This window comes from Pecten maximus, chromosome 18 (assembly GCF_902652985.1).
Source record: "Pecten maximus chromosome 18, xPecMax1.1, whole genome shotgun sequence".
NCBI classification, from domain to species: domain Eukaryota; kingdom Metazoa; phylum Mollusca; class Bivalvia; order Pectinida; family Pectinidae; genus Pecten; species Pecten maximus.
Window position 1 is genome coordinate 25,358,268 of NC_047032.1, and position 22,101 is coordinate 25,380,368.

General features: G+C 36.8%; 1 protein-coding gene across 2 annotated transcripts in view; it reads right to left on the reverse strand.

The window, feature by feature from the left end:
- The window catches only part of LOC117316483 (MAM and LDL-receptor class A domain-containing protein 1-like), a 70,493-nt gene that overhangs the window by 18,122 nt on the left and 30,270 nt on the right, over positions 1 to 22,101 (reverse strand). For both annotated transcript variants that reach the window (XM_033871091.1, XM_033871090.1), the window contains exons 15-32: positions 21,294 to 21,439; positions 19,339 to 19,449; positions 17,704 to 17,792; positions 16,528 to 16,657; positions 15,693 to 15,868; positions 13,882 to 13,963; positions 12,635 to 12,847; positions 11,329 to 11,417; positions 10,477 to 10,606; positions 9,834 to 9,997; positions 8,115 to 8,196; positions 6,593 to 6,718; positions 3,639 to 3,755; positions 2,458 to 2,585; positions 1,694 to 1,823; positions 980 to 1,161; positions 670 to 751; positions 93 to 203 (exon numbers count right to left, since the gene is read on the reverse strand). In XM_033871091.1, coding sequence (XP_033726982.1) covers positions 93 to 203; positions 670 to 751; positions 980 to 1,161; positions 1,694 to 1,823; positions 2,458 to 2,585; positions 3,639 to 3,755; positions 6,593 to 6,718; positions 8,115 to 8,196; positions 9,834 to 9,997; positions 10,477 to 10,606; positions 11,329 to 11,417; positions 12,635 to 12,847; positions 13,882 to 13,963; positions 15,693 to 15,868; positions 16,528 to 16,657; positions 17,704 to 17,792; positions 19,339 to 19,449; positions 21,294 to 21,439 — 2,288 coding nt within the window. The remainder of the gene's footprint in view (positions 1 to 92; positions 204 to 669; positions 752 to 979; positions 1,162 to 1,693; positions 1,824 to 2,457; positions 2,586 to 3,638; positions 3,756 to 6,592; positions 6,719 to 8,114; positions 8,197 to 9,833; positions 9,998 to 10,476; positions 10,607 to 11,328; positions 11,418 to 12,634; positions 12,848 to 13,881; positions 13,964 to 15,692; positions 15,869 to 16,527; positions 16,658 to 17,703; positions 17,793 to 19,338; positions 19,450 to 21,293; positions 21,440 to 22,101) is intronic.

A 22,101-nucleotide genomic window follows, 5' to 3' on the forward strand; every position in this document is an offset into this window, starting at 1 on the left:
TCCAATTCAGGTGAATGGCAAGGATCATGGGCCTAGGACTCTAGCGCGGTAAAGAAATAATTTGATAATTCAATAGGTAATAGGTTACTTGCCAAAACTTTCACAAAATGCTCCTGTAAATCCCTGGAGGCAGCTGCAGGTGACCTGTCCCAAAGAATCCTCGGTACACTGTCCTCCATTTTGACATGGCTGTGCAGCACATCCTATAAACATACTTTCAGGTTAAGTATAGACAATTCTCAGATTCAAAATGGCCACAGTCAAGTATATTCGATATCCCAGAAGAGCTCCTCCTCATGATTAAGAGCAGGTATGCAATGTTTATTACCATCCATGTCATGTTCTTCTCCGAACTATACCGATATGTTCATTGTGGAGAGGTGTTATTTGTGAACCATTTTATCTTGCGTTATATCTTAAATACCATGATTTTGCACAAATAAAGGGGGGTTACTTGTCGGTACAGACTTACTAGCTTGTCGGTATGCACTTACTAGCTTGTCGGTACGCACTTACTAGCTTGTCGGTATATACGCACTTAATAGCTTGTTGGTAGGGACGTACTTGTATAGACACCTGTGAATGCATTACACCACTGGTAACCCACAGGAATTCTTATCAATAATTGTTTTTAACGACTTTTTAAGCCACAGAAATGATTCTCCTCACCACATGATCCTGGCGTCATCACAATATTGTCAATAGCTGCATCCCCTGTGTACCCAGTACCCCGAATGCCCTCAAAGAAAACCTGCCAAAAAAGAATTTGAAAATCACAAACCGTCAATTTTTGTACGTCAGGAGTTGCAGTTGTGGAAGTCACAAACAGGTTGTCAATCTAGTAGTACTACTAAGATTTATATACAGAATGAAAATCAATGACGGTCTTCTGAATAATGGGGTTCTAATGTAAACCAAGATTTGTTCCAACTACCTCCATATACATGTAGATGTTAAGTTGATATGTTTAAAAACCTACTCTAAGAGATGGTGTTGCAGGTATCTGGACTGCTGCATTGTGCCATACATTTCCCTGGTCACCAAACTCCGACCATACAGGACTCATTGTTGAGGTAGCAGTGTAGTCGTTAATCAGCACACTAAGAGTCCCCATAGTTGATCCAAACATGTGGTAGTCGAATGTCAGGCAAAAATCCTCCACTTCGAAGAACAGAACAATGTCAAATTAGTACCAAGAATGTCAAAAAGTTGTATCGAGTAAAACACGTCTTACACAGTTTAAAGTATAATTTTTTTAAATTATAACAATTATGTAATCATGCCCCAGTTTCATCAATATTCAATAAGGAAATTCTTAAACCTTAAAATAATGAAGTGAATATAATCCTTAAATGTTTTCCCTTGGAATATTTCAAGTTAAAGGAGTTTCCTCAAGTTAAAGAAACTTAATGGATCTGGAGCCCTGTATGTTTTTAACCAAAATAGATCCTCATATTACTGAAGGTATGGAAACAATTTTGGTACTCTAGTTCCTGCGACATCGCTTCTATGCCGTTTCCACACATTAGAAGCACTGTATACCAATTTGTAATCTTTACAAAAGTAACTGATGAGAAACCATCTTCAAAAGGAACAATGATATTCACATTTTGTATATGCAAAAGACAACTGGCGATATTTGAATTTTACCGATATAGTTTGTATCAATTGCTCGACATGACTGGCTACCTACATGGAAGAATATTGGACATAAGGATTGCTACATCTCCCTTGACCCGCGGGGATGATGCCTCGATGAATGCATAAAATGATCCCTCACTGGCTCCACCAGGACCGGTGTTTGAAGACGGAGATGAACCGGACTACAGAAACACAGGAATTACAAAATTAATGTTGTGTAATATACATTTATGCAACTTGTGGCAAATTGAGGCAGCTAAATGTAAGAATCAAAAGTTAACGAATATATTTTAAACCCAAAAGTTCAAAATGGAGATCAATTAATATTGGTATAGAGAAATCCAGCCTGCTGTCTGTTATTCTAATATTTTAACTCAATATCATCTGTTGATATGAAACAAAAAGTTCAAAATGTCAGAAATTGGAAAATTTTTCTTAATCCAATAAAAAAAAAAAGAATCTAAGACTATGGGTTGTGGCATAAAGAACAACAGGCTTATATTTCGTTCATCTTATTCGGACAGAGAAAATCCTGTGTTGAGTTGTATATACCTGGACCCATAGGCTAAATCTGGCGACCCATGTTGGATGCCAATGTAACAGAGCACATGATTAATTAGCTTCACTAGGGATTGAACCCAGGACCTCCGACTTGCGCTCAATCAAAATCAAGCTAAAAAGAAGGTCTAGCCAGACTGTATATTGCAGCTAGCAATTTAAAAGGATTTCATAATTTTGTAAATGGAGTTAAATGTCTTATGTTTATCTAAAAGATTCTTTCAGAGTTTAAATGAATTTAAGTAGACAGTAAATTACCCTGGGATATGTCCAATCAAATGTGTCCAAGGACTCCTGTTGTAAGAAACATGGTGTACCAGATTCAAATGTACAGGTAAAAGTTGTACCAGGTGCTGCTGTTGTAGGAGGCAGAGTAGTGCCAGGATCTGTCAGAGATTAACAAGTTACAGATAAACACAGGTAAATGGAAGAGATACAGGTAAACACAGGTAAATGGACAAGATACAGGTAAACACAGGTAAATAGACAAGATACAGGTAAACACAGGTAAATAAACATGATACCGGTAAACACAGGTAAATGGACAAGATATAGGTAAACACAGGTAAATAGACAAGATACAGGTAAACACAGGTAAACAGACAAGATACAGGTAAACACAGGTAAATAAACAGGATACAGGTAAACAGGTAAATACAGGTAAACACAGGTAAATGGACAAGATATAGGTAAACACAGGTAAATAGACAAGATATAGGTAAACACAGGTAAATAGACAAGATACAGGTAAGCACAGGTAAATAGACAAGATACAGGTAAACACAGGTAAATAGACAAGATACAGGTAAACACAGGTAAATAAACATGATACAGGTAAGCACAGATAAATAGACAAGTCACAAACCTGTATTATATAAGTTCAATATCAAATACTAATATCACAAAAACAAGTGCAATCAATGATTGCGAAAGCTCACCGGAGGCAGCAATCACACTATGCATTCATTTTTTATGTACATGTATATATAAGGATGTCATTTTGAAATTGTACATCACATACTATCGCTCCTAGACCTCTCATGGATGTACATGTATAAACCAAATTAGAAGGGTGTGGACTTTCCAAAATTTACCCCCAAAATCTTTAAGCGAGTTTTGGTGCCAAAAAAGTTAAGTCCATAAAATGGTAAAATGCAAAAAAAATGTAATTTTTTTCTGCACGATTTTGCCATAACATCACTCCTCTAATGAATGTATAAACCAAATTAGAAGGGTGTGAGGTGTATACTTTTGGACTTACAAGCTTTCCAAAAACTGATCCCAAAAGTGGGGTGGGATGCCGACACAGGGGGTGCAGTATTAGCTCACGGTTACTCGTAACAGGTGAGCTAACAATTGTTTAAAATTAACATTATAAAAAGTTTTTTTAATGAGGCATTTCCCTCCCAAACATGGAATGTCAGAGCATCATTACTAACTTTCACAGAATTGTCCAGTGAATCCACCCACACAGGTACAGGTCATCACATTCCCCGTCAGGGTACAGATACCTCCATTCATACAGGGATCCTGTGAAGTAGAACAGGGCACACTCTCTGGAAAAAAAGAAATAATTTTATTTCAATGCAGAAGAAATATTTCATCTAAAGGTGAAATCATACTGAATACTTCACCCAATAACACTACTGTGGGGTGGAACAATATATATCTGTTGAACGCCACATTAGTGAATTTAAAATTCTGAGGGGAAACTTCCTCCTTTTTGTCGATATCATCGAAGCAACACATTTCGTCACAGCATGCATCTGAGGCAAACCATTTCGGCACAGTATATAGCTATATACTTTATGGGACGAAATGACTTGAAACAAATTGACAGATTATACAAGCTATGCATTCTAGTCATGCTAATTCGGACATAAAAATTCACTTCCAAGATTCTGGAAGTAGTCATTTGATTGGCTAATCCAAAAGGTCACCCTGACGTGTCCCCTTATGGGATGTTGTTAGATGTTCCTGTAACGTAGTGATAATGACCATCTAGATTTTAATTAGATTGCATGTATATATACCAAGTTTCAGAGATTGGTGAAGATGTACTTCTCTGGACCATCCACCACACCTCTACCTATGTATACATTGCTTATCAAGTTAGTTTCTTGTTTTTTATCAAACTGTTTGTTTTGGAGGTTACATGTTGATTGTTTTTCAATTGGTGTATATATATATAATTACTTAAAGTTAATAATGTCCCTGTGATGGATAATTACTTATATTTGACTTTGCATGGTACTTTCTTGTGTGTCTTATTTTATTATGTAACTTGTATCGGGCTCTTACGGAAATCTGTAAGGCCTTATAGGTTTGGTTTGTTTTTTGTTTAACGTCCTATTAACAGCCATGGTCATTTAAGGACGTGCCAGGTTTGGAGGTGGAGGAAAGCCGGAGTACCCGCAGAAAAACCACCGGCCTACGGTCAGTACCTGGCAACTGCCCCACGTAGGCTTCGAACTCGCAACCCAGAGGTGGAGGGCTAGTGATAAAGTGTCGGGACACCTTAACCACTCGGCCCCCAAAGGCCTTATAGGTGAGACAACACCTGGTCAGCTGGTCTGAGCAAAGGATAAACAAATTGTATATCTCATAATATATATAACCTTGCTTTAAAGCATTTACATCCACTGTTTGTATAAATTTCATCTTTGTTCATATATTTCGGCCGCTCTTGTTAGGCAGGGAATTTTGTAGGATTTTGTAATTCGGGGAATTTTACCCCCTAATTCATTATAAACACGTTTGTTGTTTTTATTACTTAAGTTTGTATCATCATTCAACAGAGTTTGTTATGTACCTGCCACCCTTGTAAGTCATGTGCACTTAATACTGGTGACCTGTATAACTTTTATTTTAAGTGTAGGGTGATTTGGGGAGTTCGTCCAGCTAATCAGAGTCAAGATACTCTGAATTTCAAGGCGGGCCTCCCGATACTAGCTACCTACTCCATGGCTTGAGGTCGCTCAAGCTTGGGGATCACTCCTGATGTGACCATTACTAATTTGCACTGTAAATAGCTCTTTTTTTCTCAAAATGTTTTCTTTTTCTTTTTGGTTTAAACTTAATGATTGTTGTACATTGTTTTTATGTCTTACTGGTAAGTGATATTGTAACAGAATTTAAGGAGCAGCCCCTGAGATTGACAAAAATTTTGTAAGCCTAAACAAGTTACTGGTTTTAGTTAATAAATTGTTCTAAATGGTAAAATATCCCAAAAAATTGTTTTTGCATGATTTTGATATAACATCACTCCTAGACCTCTAATGAATGTATAAACCATATTAGAAGGGTGTGAGGTGTATACTTTTGGACTTAGAAGCTTTCCAAAAACTGATCCCAAAAACTTAAAAGTTTTGGGGTGGGATGCCGACGCGGACGCCGACGCGGACGCCGGGGTGACAGCATTAATTATTAGCTCTCGGTTACTTGTAACCGGTGAGCTAAAAATGGGTGTAAATATAACAAGAGCTGTTGGAGAACAGCATAGCTCATCTCGCAAATGTTTGTCAATAAATAATTAAAATATATTAATTTGAATAGTTTTCGCAAATTGCATTAATAATATTGTTTACTTGATCAGGTTGTGTATTGTGTATTCATGCAATTTTCAAAACCATACCAATTTATATATATATATGTAAATTATTTATTGACAAACATTCCGGAGACAAGCTATGCTGTTATAGATTGAATAAATATATTAAATAATTGCTTTTTGGACCTATCTATTTTTTTTATAAAATATTATCCTAATGAGAGTTGTCTCCCTTGTAAAATGTGGAGCCATATAAATTGTCTAATGTGAGCATTTTCACATGTTTTTTTTCAGTTTCACTCCAAGAAGGGATAGTGCAACTCCAGAGGGACTATTGCTAATTATCAGAACCCTAGTACAATTATAAAGTGATGTATTAATACCTTTCAACACTTGCACAAAAAACTTAACGCAGAAATATTCTTAGTACAAAAAATTTCAAAAGTCTGTTTTCCGAAAAAATCTTTTAGTTCAACTCCGGCAGGGGATAGTTTAACCCCAACAGGGACCATATTACCATAACTTACTATGCTTTTCAACACTTGCACCAAAAACTTAACATTTGAAAAACCAACGCCGACGCTGGAGTGACAACCTCTCCCTCTCCTCCGAAGAGACGAGCTAATAAATGTTTCAACCAAAACAATTCTATAGGTTCATTTCTTCATTTCTGTACAAGTTTACTGCATACTTTTAGTAAAGGTATGAAAATTTTAATCGCAGAATATATAAAGTACTATTCCTTGATGTAATAATAAGGGAGATGTTGAGATACCAACTCCCTCCTTTAAAATTTTCTGCTTGGGTTAACTGAAATGAAACGGAATAAGAAAAATACTTTACCAGTGCTGTCACAAGTTTGTCCTGTGAAGCCAGGCGGACAGTTGCATGTGAAGCCGGCATTATTACTGGCAGCCACACAGGTCCCACCATTCAAACAAGTTGTAGCTTGATCACATGGCAATAGTGCTACAAAGACAAGAAATTCAAATTCATCTAAAGTGAAAATACACTAAGGGCATCAACTCTGTGGGGGTATAATAGCCAATTTTAGTAAATACTTCCATCCCAAGTATACCAAACATACAAAGAAACTGTTGGTAGCATTGGAAGTATGTAACTAATTTAAAGTGATACATGTATTGAATGGTTTCCTGTTGAAAATAACGCTTCTTGAGTACATTATGTATGACAAAATATTTAAATATTCTGTCCTTCAAGTGAAATGTGCGTTATATTCAATGTTAAACCATTCAATTTTCTTTTTATAGCATTTTGATGATAAAAAATCAAAATTACAAAAAAAAAAAAATGAATAGTAAAAAAATGTGGGAATTAGTAACAATTCATGACAGTGTCCGACATTATTTCCTGTCAACTTGACGCCATTTTGAAAGTACTGATCAGCGCAATTTAAGCGTTTTCTGCTGTTATCGGAGTATCTGTGCATGGAAATCTAACTTCAAGTGAGTATTTTGTCAAAAACTTGTCTGAATATCTCGGAACTACAGCAAAATAACTTGATCTTCTTTAGTTTCGATTGGAAAAAATGGCAAATTTCTTGAATTGTGAATTATTTTAACATGATCACTGCAAATTAGTAACGTCATTATGATGGTGAATATCTAATCCTACACATAACAGGCCCTTTTGGCCTTTTCCAATACCGGTGTAAATCCTTGCTGGCATTTACTACATATAGACTGAAAAAGCTTGGCATCAATCAAACATTTAACCCGAAATGCCGACTCATAGGCCCAAAATGTGCATTTGCAAACATGACAAAAAATATGAAACTTGGACGATTTTCATAAATTGAATTCAAAGCATCCCAACAAGACGATACAACATTCACACACAAAAAGATAACTGTAGAACGATATTGACATTTTTAGGCAAACCTAATCAATTCTGACAGTTGGTATTCCATTAAACGTTAAAAGTGGAAATTTGACAAGGTCTTACATGTTTATTGCAGTCCAAGCAGTTATTTGTCTATCCGGACCTTTTCTATATTGTTTTTCTGAAACACTACTGTAAACGTTGAAATTTTCACAAGGGGGAAATTTACGCTAATTACGCAGACTCCTTTTGTTTGCGGAAATTTCCCCCACGCGTATTATTTTGATATATAATTTGCGTAATCTTGAGCTACAAGCAAAAGTGGATTGATCACAAAAATTACCCCCACGCGTATTGTTTACATATTGAAATCACGAAATTAACCACCCGTGAAAATAAATCACATTTACAGTATGTTTCAACTTATGGCTAAGTAAAACAGAACATGAACTTTCCGGATGGACAAGCGATACTGAAAACTTGGATTTCTTTCCCTGGAAATTAGGACCGATCTAATACTTACCGCATGTTCCATTAGTGAGTTTTATATCGTCTAAAGCAATGTCTCCATTCCAGCTGCTTCCACTTGTGGCCTCAATAACAAGCTACAACAATGGTGAAAACTCATAAAATGCTACATTTACCTCCAGAGAAAGATTTCCAATCGAATGCCAGACCTACATTGGAGTATAGTTTATAAGAGTTATCCCCCCTGTAAGCACCAATACAAACTTCCAAATTTTGACGAAATAAAAATGCCCCCAAAAATAAAATTCTTACATTTACAGAGAATTGCGACATTTTCATACTTATTTTGAAAATAAAAAATGTCTTTTTGAAAAATTGCATGTTTTCTCCAAAAAGTCTAGAGAAAGTTGGCATGGACAGGCAAAGTAATGTCTTGCAACATAGCAAATGGTGGCACAAAGATCAATCATGTCAATTTTCATGACAATGAGTTCATTCTGCAATATATCTCCTTCAATGCAGAACACATTTAATCTATTTCCGAAAATTTGTAATGAAGTATTTATTATTTTCCATTCTCCCCAGCAAACTTTTGGACTTTGGACATTAAGTGAAAAGATATACACATGTATCATAACTTTTTTCTGCTTCCTCATAAAAGGAGAAATAGAAAGGCAAATGTACAGAACAAAATAAAAATACAGGAAACAAGCTTTTACAGAACTTTTTTGCCAGGTTAAAAATTTGTCCCAACACTTTAAGAACACATGTTGGATGTTTTAGATTTATTTGGGATTAACAACGGATACCAATGGTTGATTGTACTGTACTACACCACACTTAGTGATGAGTATAATCGAAGCATAGTGCAATCAATGATGGGATTAGTAAAACTTTGAATACATCGCTAACTTGCCCTCGTCTACTTGGGTGAAAATAGCAAAGGTGAACTGTGGCAAAAGTTTTCCAGTGTACAGTGCAGCGTCAATCTGGAGCCCCACTCGATTTGGACTCTTCTTGGAAGAGAAGCCTTCCAAGAAGATCGCATTCCGTTATATGTAAATCGAGTAAACCGGAAGAAAATAACCCAAAACAAAAAAGTTTTCTCAAACACCGACACAAACATGTGTATGTATGTGTCATAAATCCTTCTCTAGTGAAACTCATTACTCTTACACTTAAACATGGTCGCCACCATCTTGGAAGACTAATCTTCCAGCTTCGAGACGGAAGAAGTAGAAGATCTTCCAGAAGCTAGTTAGTTAAAATGTTTAACGGCCCATCACCACTATAAAGGTCATTAGGGCCAAAATAAGTGATTAAAAATATGAGCAAAAAGGGCAAGAGACAAAATGATATAAATCAACGAAAAATGTAAAAATGTAGATATATATTGGTACACTCACGATAGGTTTAAAATCAAAAAGTGACTATGGTTAGTCAAATCTTGTGATAAAGACCAATAACTTTCAGAGAGTTCAAAATTTTGTATATACTAACAGACTCGAACAGACTTGCCATGCTGTTGTAAAAACTCTCTTGCAAGTTGTAGATCAATGCAATCCAATAGAAAGTGTTTGACGGTAAATGGTTCATTGCATACGATGCACTGGGGCTGGTCCTCACGCTTCAATAAGTAGGAATGCGTTATATATGTATGGCCCATCCTATGACGGGCAAGAAGCAGAAGAGCTACAAATCGAGTGACCGGAAGATATATTCTAGAAGGAGAAGAGTGCAAATTTAATTAAATCGAGTGGGGCTATAGTCATACCTGGAAATTAGGATCGGCTGGTAGATTAACGTTAGCTTGAATCCAGCTGTCTCCTTGGTTACTCGACTTTGTCCAGAGAACACCTGAATTGACTGTGGATATCTGTAAATTACCTACACTTCCTCCATACATATGATACCAAAAGGATAGGCAGTGGTCTTGAACTGTAAAGACAAGGTGGTATATACCGAACAACATATAAGATGTATATACTGACAAGACAACACAGATAAAAACAGTCTTAATAAAAGTAAAGTGAGCAGGGGCTCTCATACCCCATCAATAAAAAATCTGTCCAGGGGTCGCATCTTGTTCACTGGAGAGGGGGCAGTGTTACTGCAGGACAATGAAATATGGTTGATTTGAGAACTTTCAGAAAAATAGCAACAAATTTCAGTCAAATCCAAGATGGAGACCTTTTGGCCATACTGTTTCCTGATCAGACTCAAAATTGAAGTCGCACATTCACAATATTCGACTAAATATATGAAGTTTAATGAAAACATGAACGTTTATATGTATGAATGGAACGCCATATACTCCTTTCCAATTTGTCACAAGCAGATAATCAAATAATCTTTAGATAATCTTTTTACTGGTGGGTGATTATCATGAATTTTTTTTTGAGCGAGTAAAAACTTACCAGGTAAAGCATTGTAACTCTCCAGTTTGGCAGTTTCTCCTGGATTTACGGGACTGGAAACTTCATAATAGAGGTAGTTAGGAAGCGAGTGTGCTCTTGTTGGGCCAGTGTTAGAGGATGGTGTTGGTCCCTGAAAGTAAAGCATTAAAAGTGCATGAGATTGTAATTTAGGAAGGTTTTGTAAACATATGGTCAAGATAAACAGTATGAAACTAACAGCACCAAAAAGGGAATAGTATAAAGGTCAATTTGGCACGAGTTAATTCTACACGACTTAAACTACAAATCACTTATGAGAATAAATTATCTGGGTAATTTCTATACAAGATGGACCAATTTCAACTCTGGCAGTATTTTTTTTTCTCTACATATATATGTATGAACTTAGTCTTTGGGTTCATGAAGATATCATATACCATATATACACAAGCTTTAAATTTTGAAAGTGGCCAATCATACATTTGACCTTTAACCTTGACTGATAATCACCCAGATCTAATAAAGATATAAACAATGTTTGGTTTGAATCTCATTTAAAAAAAAAAAATTTTTTTTAGACAAAAGACAGATAATCATCTGTCCCTCCCATATTAGATCATTTTGGCGATGACGAAATGCGGAATTGCTCCCTAGTAGTGCCCCTTTCCCCCTTAAAGTGTCCTAGGCTCGGTTATAACCGGAACAAGGACGTTAAGCCCCATCAATCAATCAATTGCATCAGCAGTTCCTGTTATTAGCTAAGATGTGACAGGACAAACATGGGAAACCCTTTATGCCCCCCTCCCTTTCCTTCATGGCAGGGGCATACAAACTTTTTTGAGTATAATTTGTGAAAGGAAAATAAAAACTTACCGATCTCAAAATCCAGTTATGATTATCATTGGTGGAGTCACGGAGGAAGCATTCAGAATTTTCAAAATTACAGTTGTAAAACTCAGTCACTGAAATGTAGGGTAAGTGCCTTCAGAATTTGATACACAACAGAGGGGAAATATAAGCACACAATAAATTTTGAAAGCTATTCAAAATTTTAATAAAGTGATCAATATCCTTGATTAATGTTTCGTTAAATTCAGCCGAATTTAAGATGCATATTGGGTATACATTGCATAAGTAACACTATGAACTGAACAGACAATTTAAATTTGTCAAAATGAAAGCCCACAGAATGATGGCATGGAAGCCAAAGCAGCCACTTTGGGGCTTATATATTGTCAAAGAAAAGGTAAAATGAACATCATGTCATTGAATACATGAGGACTGAAGTCCATGAGAAGTATTAAACAAGTTGAGATGAAGGCAAAGGAATTTTAAGGGTTATCAATACCCACATAATAATTCAATCAGAAAATTTCAGATTTATTATAAATAGTTTTTACCTCCAAATGTCCATTCAAAATCTTACTGCCTTATTTGGGTGGTCTGCTGACCAGAAAAATACCATTCAACAAGCGATATTTGAGAGCGACAATGCATGTTAAAAGTGAGGACACATCAACATAGCGATATATTTACATTCGCTCCGCATTTCCGCATTGACACAATGCTAAGAGGCAGTTGCCACCATACGCCTATAACACCCAGTGCCTCAGGCTATAACACCCAGTGGGTCATGTGACATTAGAAAAGGCAGGATTTTTTTGTTTTGGTTTAGTTTTTTTTTTACAAAGATGACGAAAATGGTAAGACAATGTAAATATAAGTATTGAACAGTGGCTTTAATGTTGTTATAGTAGATATGGCAGCAAGATGTATGGTGGGCAAATGGCATGGGAACCATACATCTTGCTGCCATATCGATAATAACATTAAAACCACTGTTCATTGCTTAAGTAACAATGTTTAGGGTGAAAAAGTGTACACCACGCCCTGTCCCGGTCCAATTTCCAGTACCTTCATTAGAAGCTTTATCAAAGTTATAAGTGGTCAGTCCGACATTCATTAGAGCCCAGCATAAGCATGGAATTTAATTAGTGAAATAAACAATACTTTTAATTTCATTAGAAAGTTTTTACTTGCTTTGATGGTGACCATCTTTAAACGAATGGCATTAAATCATCAACTAACTTTGTTTAAGGTATTCAACTACTAGAGAAGGTTGTGAAAATTGTATCCAATGGCAACTGGCCGACTCGACAGCAGGTTCCAAATAACATACCTGTCAAGTCACAAAATTGTCCTGCATATCCATTGGTACACAAACATCCACTCCCAATATTAATAAGACAGGCTCCTCCATTGTTACATGGGTTAGGATTACACGGATCTTGTGGCGTTGTTGAGGCTCGAGTTGTCGGAGCTTGCGTTGGCGGGGCTTGTGTTGGCGGGGCTTGTGTTGGCGGGGCTGGTGGTGTTGTCTGTGGAGAACTTGCTGTAAATAAACAAGAGGCCCATGAGCCTTGACATTCACCTGAGTTTTGAAATATTTTGGTTAATTCAAATCTTAAGCCCAAGCCATCAGTCCATGGGGTCAGTCAGGGCCAACATGTTCATACCATCAAAATGTAATCCTAACCTGTTAATCAAGTTAGAATGAATTTGATCGAAATCAAACAAATGATAGTCAAAAGTGTACCCCCTCCCCAGTTTTGGTGTTAAAAGAAACTTAAGAGCCTTTCACCAAGGAAGAGTTTTTGATTATCTTCTATTTGGGTTGCGAGAAGAAAATTTTTGAAATTTTAGTCAATTTGACCCTTTTGACCCCACCCCTCAGTCCCCTGGGGGTTGGGGACCATATAATTCACAATTTCCATTGACCTTTGGCCATGGAAGATTTTTCCAAAATTTCAGAAATAGGTTCAGGGATTTCTGAGAAGAAGTCGAAAATGTAGTTTGTTTGCGGACTGATGACGCACAAAGATGGACAAAAACAATTAGAATAGGTCACAAGAGACTTCTCAGGTGACCTAACAATAACTCATTGCAATTTTTCATGGTGACTATGAGCTTTAATTTACTGGCCATTTGTCTGACGAAGGTGACCAAGTATCACTGAAACACCACTTAACTGATTAATACATATTACATACCAACCTACAAACAAGTGTTTCTTTTAATTCACCATGGTACAACTAGTACTTAATGTTCAAAAGAGGATCTGATAAGGACATATTGCAGTTCAAGGAATAGGATAGACACATTTTAAATGTTGAAAGTCCAATATTGCAAATTGAGGTATTTCTACTCTTATGAAGATCTTAATGGCCTGCACAAATAGAGCCACACTACACCTGACTCCTAATGCTTCAGAAAGCTGCAATCCGTCTAGATCTACGTCAAAATGCTAAACCAGTATCGCATAATTGACATGCATAACAAGGATCCATAGTGAACAAGTTTAAAGTTTTAAGAATAGTAATGATAGTAATGATGACTAGTAATGTTAGAGCCAAAAATCATACTTACAACATGAGCCTGGGGTCAAATCTACAGTATCGATAGCGATGTCTCCTTGCCATCCGCCTCCTCTTGTGGCCTCAAAGTAAACCTACAAAGGACAAATTCCATATTCTATCTCCTTAGTTTTAAGGTTAGTGTAAGCGTACCTGTAAGTTCAGGGTACTGCTGAATTATACAAGTGCAATCAATGATTGTGAAAGCTCACCAACGCCAGCAATCACACTATGCATTCATGTTTTATGTATGTATAAGCATGTCATTTTGAAATTGTACATCATATGATATCGCTCCTAGACCTCTAATGGATGTATAAACCAAATGAGAAGGGTGTGGACTTACAAGTTTTCCAAAACTTACCCCCAAAATCTTTAAAGTGGAATTTGGTGCCAAAAATATGAAGTCCATTTAAGGGTAAAATGCGAAAAAAAATCAAATTTTTTCTGCATGATTTTGCCATAACATCACTCCTGGACCACTAATGAATTTATAAACCAAATAAGGGTGCGAGATGCATACTTTTGGACTTACGAATCCCCAAAAAAGTACGGCACAAGTACAGTTACCAGTGAGCTAATAATGCCCGTCAGATCCCAAAATGACAAATCCATGTTTCAAAATACATCAAATTTGGGGACATAGGAATTGTTCCAGAAACCAGAACATTTTCATTGTAACAAATCCTACAAACAATGAAATAGATTTAAAATACATGACCAGGTGTAGACTTTATTATACTACGTTGCAGAAAATGAACTTCTGCTTCAGTTGTACTTCAGATTGCTAACAAAGTCAGCAGATCTCCAGACAAGATTGAAATACTGAAACAACTTTTCAGTTGCATCAAATACCAAGATAAAGCAAACTAGAATTGTCACTTCCAATGCCAAATATATGCTCCAAACACTTCTTTAATAAATGAAAAAGGGGAAAATAGCAGATCAAAACAGTGAGCTAAGTTACACAGCTGTATGTGTGGTTTATACATAAGTTTCAAGAAATTTGGATGAAAACTGTTGGAAGAGTTGTCCAGACTAAGATTCTGTCTACAAACACCGGAAAAGGCGCACAGACACCAAAAATAAGCAGATCCAACTAGAACTGTCGCCAGGATGACTGACTAATACCCTCGCAATCTGCACGAGTCAATGGTGAATTGGAACTGTTAATTAGAGGCTAACTAAGATAACCCAGTAATATAGTGACCAGTTGCCATAGCAACCATAATTTTGAGAAAAAAATAAAGTGGCATGCACATCTACACATGGTCCTCTATATTTGTGTGAAGTTTCATTGAAATCGGCCCTTTGGTTTAGGAGGAGTTGTCCGGACAAAATTAAAGTTATGGTTCTTATCAGAAAACCTGTTTATAGTGACCAGTTGCCATAGCAACCATAATTTTGAAAGAAAAGAAAGTGGCATGCACATCTACACATGGTCCTCTATATTTGTGTGATGTTTCATTGAAATCGGCCCTTCGCTTAGGAGTTGTCCGGACAAAATGCGTCTACAGACAGACGGACGACTGACGGACAGACAACCCGATTCCAGTATACCCCCCTAACTTCGTTGCGGGGGTATAAAAAACAAGCCCAGATGCACAACTTCCACATCCACAGGCTTTAAAAAATTTAGGAAATATTTACTTATTACATTAGGAAGTGACGGCATAATCCGAGGCGAGGCCTGCAAAGTGAGCCGAGACTGCTAGGGGATTCATGGGCTTTTTAGCTAATAATCCCATCAGAGGCCCTCCCCTATACCCAGAAATCAGAAAATTTCCCTTCTCAAATTTCTTGCAAATAATTCTCAAAACGTACCTTTAGTCCATCAGTTGATGGTATATCTAATGTCACCTGTTTCCATGACGCCCCCTGATCACCAGTCAGTGACCATATGGAATTCTTGGCCAGACTTGTCCCAGACGTGGCGACAGCCAGTGTGCCTACATTGCTCCCAAACATGTAGTACCAGAATTTCAGACATCTGGCTGTGGCTGTGAGAAAAAAAGCAAATCTCGTACAATGTCTAATCTTGTCACTTTCTTTCATAGTTTCTTCTAACTGGATTGTTTCATGGAATCAAATTTTGAAGAAACCTTATTTATCTAGAAATAAGCCCCTGCCCACAAATTATCCCCCCTTTTCATGCTTGCAGAAACAGTAGCTATATATATATGGGGGGGGGGCCAATGGGGTCTATGATTTTAAACATTAAATCATTCCTTTAATATTTTATTCCCCTTTGGACTTTTAAACCCAATCTTTTCCATTTCTTCAGTTTAAATAATATATCTCATCTGATTGAGGGGGCCCGATCTGAACTTTAAAACCGACACAAAGGCTCTGGGACTTCTGGTAAGAAATTTTCAACCAAGATTCAATCGAGTCGTTACGTAAGTAGCCCCCAAGACAGTCAAAATATATTTTGTTTACTTTGTTATTAATGATAAGTAGTAGTTCAGGCTAATCAAGTCTGTATGAAGAAGATCATCTATATGGTACAAATAATCAATCAACATAAGTCATATACCGTAAATATTCGCGTATAGTGCACACTTTTAGAAATCAGATGCATTGATGTCTTGAATGTGATGGAGATTTGTAATCTAGTCTTTGTATGTATAAAGCTTTTTTTTCAAATGACGGACTGTACCTGGCATAGACAAGATGGATACCATACGAGCTACATCTCCTTGTACTCGTGGACTGGATGTTTCGGCATATAGGTAGTTAGAACCTGACTGTGCACTGGTGGGACCAGTACCAGAAGATGGAGTGGACCCCTAGAAAACAATACAGTAATACATTGTTCAGTATCTATCTTCAAAAGAGGACCATTATAGTGTGGTAGTACTCTGTATTATAGACAAGTGACAATTCTAAAAATTCACCTACATATGACAATTTTATCCCCAAACTTAACTGTTTCTGCAAAGTGAGAAAATGTGCGACATACAAGAAGTAAGTCAATTGAAGAAGGAATTTTGATCTGGAATGAATTAATAACACCCCAAAATACATCACAAAATTTGTATTCCATTGGGTTTGTTAAGATGTCAAACCTACACGCAACTACATGTATATTCCAGGTTTAGTTGAAATAACATTACTTTTTGAGAAACTGAGTTAAACACAAAAACTTTTAAAAGTCCAGATTCCTCACAGCCCTAATTTCCAGTTACTGGATTGTAAATTCTAGATGATATTTCCTAAATGAAGGGTGCAACGACATGTCCATCAGATTCTAAAGGCAAAGTTTGAGTGAATTTTGTCATCCATGATGTTATATAAGGTCAGTTTTAGGTCACATGAAAGTGGGTAAAGTTTCATTCCATTAGAGCGGTGGACCAGTAAGCCGAGGGTCGCTGGTTCGACCCCGGTGGTGCCGTTGACCACTCCAAGTGCAAGCTATATGAGAATGTGAGGCTTCCATGTTCGGGGGCAAACAAATTTGAAAGGGGGAGTATTGTGGTAGGTTTTAATTGTAAATAGTGTACATAGTGATATGGTAACCTTCTAGCTTTGCGCTACAGGGAATTTCCCTTTAGCTCGGTTGGTAGATAGGCGGACCAGTAAGCCAACGTCCCCAGTGGAGGCACACTACTCTCTTTCCTATATTCCGATATTCAAGGGAAATTTAAATTTAAGTCTTATGGTTATTCATTACACATACCTATACAAATGAAAATGAACATTGGTTTTTTGAGGAAATATTTTGGATCCTATGGGTTAAATGTGCAAAAGAGAAACTAAGTCCAAAACTTCTACAGAAATTGTAATGTCTACATAGACAGTACTTGCATGGGGCATAGATATGTATTTTACTTACTGAGGCTACTGTCCATTCAAACTGGTCATCAGTTGCCTGGGCAAGGAAACATTTCTGATCCTGGAAGGTACAGCTGAAACTGGCAGTAACTGTTAACAGAAAGGAGATTTACATATTATGTCTTCCCTGAAACACTGTCATTATAGAATATTTCAAGCCATCATAAAAACACAAAAAGTTCTGCAATTCTACAAACAGATAATGCCTATATTCAAAACTTGGGTAAAGTATATATGTTCAATGTAACTAGTGAAATTATTATCAAATTACACCAGAACTTGTGTGATACACGACAGTGACAGCAAAATTCTATTTTCAGCAGGAGATATTGACCTTTCAACAATTAAACCGATATCCGAACTTCATATCCGAAGATATATTCATTAAAATCTGCTGTCCGATACATCTATGTGCTGACAAAATTATTGACTTGGACCACATGTACAGCTCAACCCACATTCTAACTTGTCAAGGTTGGTTTGTTTTTTTGGGTTTATCATCAGTCAAAGAGTCATTTTGAGGTGGGTCTCCTTGTAGTAGTTGGTGACTACCTCACTGAACATACGGGAGGCCTGCCACATGCCATTCAATGAAATTAGTGTAAGGCGTCTTGCCCAGACTGGGCTGTATCTCAGCTTCCGAAGAAACACCTACATGGGTAGGGCGTGTCCAACAACACCATGAAACTAGCTACATAGCTTATCCTAACTTAATGAGCTATTATTGCAGCCTCAGTCAAAGGTATGAATACTGCAAACATTTCTTTCATCTGTAAGCGCGACGACAATTAGTGAAATTCTAAAAGTCTAAAAGTACCAGTGATCTTGACCATTGATCATGTAATTTATCTGCAAACTTTAGTATGTATTGTATAACAAGAGGCCCAGAGGGCCTGCATTACTCATCTGGATATCTAAGTAATTATTGTAAGATACTCTAATTAAAGTTAAACTACAAATATTTCCTACTTTTGAACCAATTCTCCCAACAATGCATTCAAACTACAGGTGGACTAAATCCTGGTCATTCTTGAAAGAGAAAAAGTATCTTAAGATTCTCCATACCAAATTTTATCAAAATCTATTTAGTTGTTCAGGACTAGTAGTGTTTTAAAAAGATTTACCCTTCAGCCCAGGTGAACCAAATAAATTGTTAATAATATAATTACAAAGAGCAATGGCTAGCTTACTGTAAAATAATTCCCATTTTGAAACTCATCTGAGGATCGTGTCAATATATGGCAGCATACAAAGTTTCAAACTTGGTTGATATTTACTCCAGTTATCATGTAAACAAGGTAATAATATTATTATTATTATATTATTATTAATATTATTAAGGGAATAACTAAGTTGCTGTCGAATAATTTCCAATTTCGAGCTTGTCCCGAGATCAATATATATCTGCATACAAAATTTCATCAAAACTTGGTTGATAAAAAAATTTACTCCAGTTATTGTGTTCACAAGATAATTGTTGATGGACGGAAGGACCATGCGAGCTAAAACAAATGCTACAGCCTATTCTTGTTTTCAGATCATAATTTTAAAGTCTGTCAGATATGCAGATAATGATATCTCATATTTTTTGTTTTTCAAATCCTCAGCTGCCACTCAATGAAACGTAACTACTTACCTGAAGGAATATTACAAGTTGTCCCAGTAAAGCCTTGGTCACATGCACATGTAAATCCACCTCCTACTGTAGCGCTGCACGTTCCCCTTAGACAGGGATTATTGGCACAACCTGAAATCAACAAGTCCTGCTTAAGTCCTGTTGTCCTATCCAATGGGTTTGGTTTGGTTTGTTTTTGCTTAACGTCCTATTAACAGCCATGGTAATTTAAGGACGTGCCAGGTTTTGGAGGTGGAGGAAAGCTGGAGTACCCGGAGAAAAACCACCCGCCTACGGTCAGTACCTGGCAACTGCCCCATGTAGGTTTCGAACTCGCAACCCAGAGGTGGAGGGCTAGCGTTTAAGTGTCGGGACACCTTAACCACTCGGCCACCGTGGCCCAGACGTCTATTGCTCTGAGGTCTAAGACATGGGTAATGTAAAGGTACGAGGCCTTTCAGCGGGTAACTACCCGGAATCCTCAGAACTTTACCTAAAACAGTTTCACAGTTTTGTCGGATAAAATAATCAAATTTCCATATCTTGGTGAAATGAAATGCTCTAAAATAAAATTCTTTCTTGTAGGTAAAATTTCTCAGCTAAAATAGAATTCTCCCTTAGGCTAGTAACCACTAAACATTTAAAGAGAATTGTGGCATTTTTCATCCTTATTGAGTTTTTCTAAAATTGCATATATATCTAGATTACAGTGGAAAAGGCAAAGTAATTTTTTGCAACAAAACAAATGGTCGCACAAAGATCACATGTCAATTTTCATGAAAATCAGATTTTTTCCTTATCATGTTGTGTCCCCTTAAAATTGAACGAATACATCACTTGTCAGTGACTAAAACATTTGTGTACATTTGTATCGTATACTTTTATCTACATGTACATGAATCAGGGGATTTTTCCTTTATCTGCATCCTTTTGAAATCAAATTTCAAAGTTCTCGGTAAGTTGGAAGGAAACTAGACAAGTGTAATCAATGATTGCCAAAGCTCACCGGCGGTAGCAATCACACTATGCATTCATTTTTTATGTATGTATAAGCATGTCATTTTGAAATTGTACGTCACATAATATCGCTCCTAGACCTCTAATCGATGTATAAACCAAAGAAGGGTGTGGACTTTCCAAAACTTACCCCCAAAATCTTTAAGCGAGTTTTGGTGCCAAAAAAGTTAAGTCCATAAAATGGTAAAATGCAAAAGATCACATTTTTTTCTGCATGATTTTGCTATAACATCACTCCTAGACCTCTAATGAATGTGTAAAGCAAATCAGAAGGGCATGAGGTGTATACTTTTGGACTTACAAGCTTTCCAAAAACTTAATCCAAAAACTTTAAAGTTTTGGGGTGGGACGCCGACGCAAGGGTGACACCATTAGCTCTTGGTTACTCGTAACCGGTGAGCTAATGAGTAGCCTCAAATATACAAATTATCTTAATACACTTTATTCAACCAAAGGAGAATCTTATGAAGGATGAAAATTTTCTGACGAGGTTCTGGTCATCTAGAACAGCATAGTTTGTCTTGCAAATGTTTGCCAATGAATGATTATAATATATAAATTGGTATTGTTTTTCATATTTGATAAATCATTCATGAATAGCTGAAAAATCCCACAATATCTTCCAAAATGCAAAAAAATGTCCAAAATATGTCAAAAAGCAAATTTTTTCTCAAAAAAATATTTTAGTTCAACTCTCGGAGGGAATGGTATAAGGTGTTTTTCAGAAAACAATCATTTTCAAAAAAAAAATTTCCATTGTGGATTAGATATTCAAAAGTGGGGGATAGGTTTAATCTCAAATATGGGTATATGTTGCAGAGAAAATGTGAAAATAGTGGAGGACGGGGCTTTGTCCATGCATTGGGCTTATACCCTGGTAGAATGCAGTATAGGTAACAGCAAACAGCCAATGACAAGAGTTAACACAAGCCAAGCCATAATCATAAGTGAACACTTACCTGCTCCTTCAGCTTTGACAGTCAGACGAAAACCCTTGCTGCTGGGGCGGTCGCTGCTAAACTTGCTGTCAAACCTGAGCAACATCAGATTCTTTTGTCCAGCACTAGATGTAATATAGTTCTCTCCAACTACATCTCCACACCGTCTGGTAAAATAAAAAAAATATTCTCATGCAGTAGAGGTAAAAGTTCTCTTCTATATCTCCACACAGTCTGGTAAAATAAACAAGAGATCCCAGAGGGATCTTGGGTGCCCACCATTGAATGATCTTTATAGGTTCCATGTCAGATTGATCTTCTCTCTATTTTTCCCTTCCTCTTACTAATCTGTAAATTGAGAAACATCCCTCCAGTACTTTTCAAACAAGGGGAACATATATATGAAATTTGAGATTTAGCGATAATGTCTGTCTGGCGGCCATGTTATTTTCTGATCAATCCCAAAATGCAACACGAGGGACCAAGGGGAACCTACATGAAATTTGAGAAAGATCCCTTCAGTGCTTTCTGAGAAATAGCGATAAACTTCAATTGTCAAAATCCAAGATGGCTGCCTGTCGGCCATGTTGTTTTCTGACTGGTCCTAAAATGCAATATGCATAACTACGAACCAAGGGCATTCTCAGTAGAGGTACAAGTTCTCTCGTATTACATCTCCACATTGCTTGGTGGGGACCATATAATTCACAATTTTGGCTGACCTTTGGTCATTTAAGCTTCCTGCCAAATTTAATTCAATTTGGTTAAGCTGTTATGGAGAAGTAGAGTCGAAAATGTCCCCTGGGATTCGCTATAACCGTGTTTTACT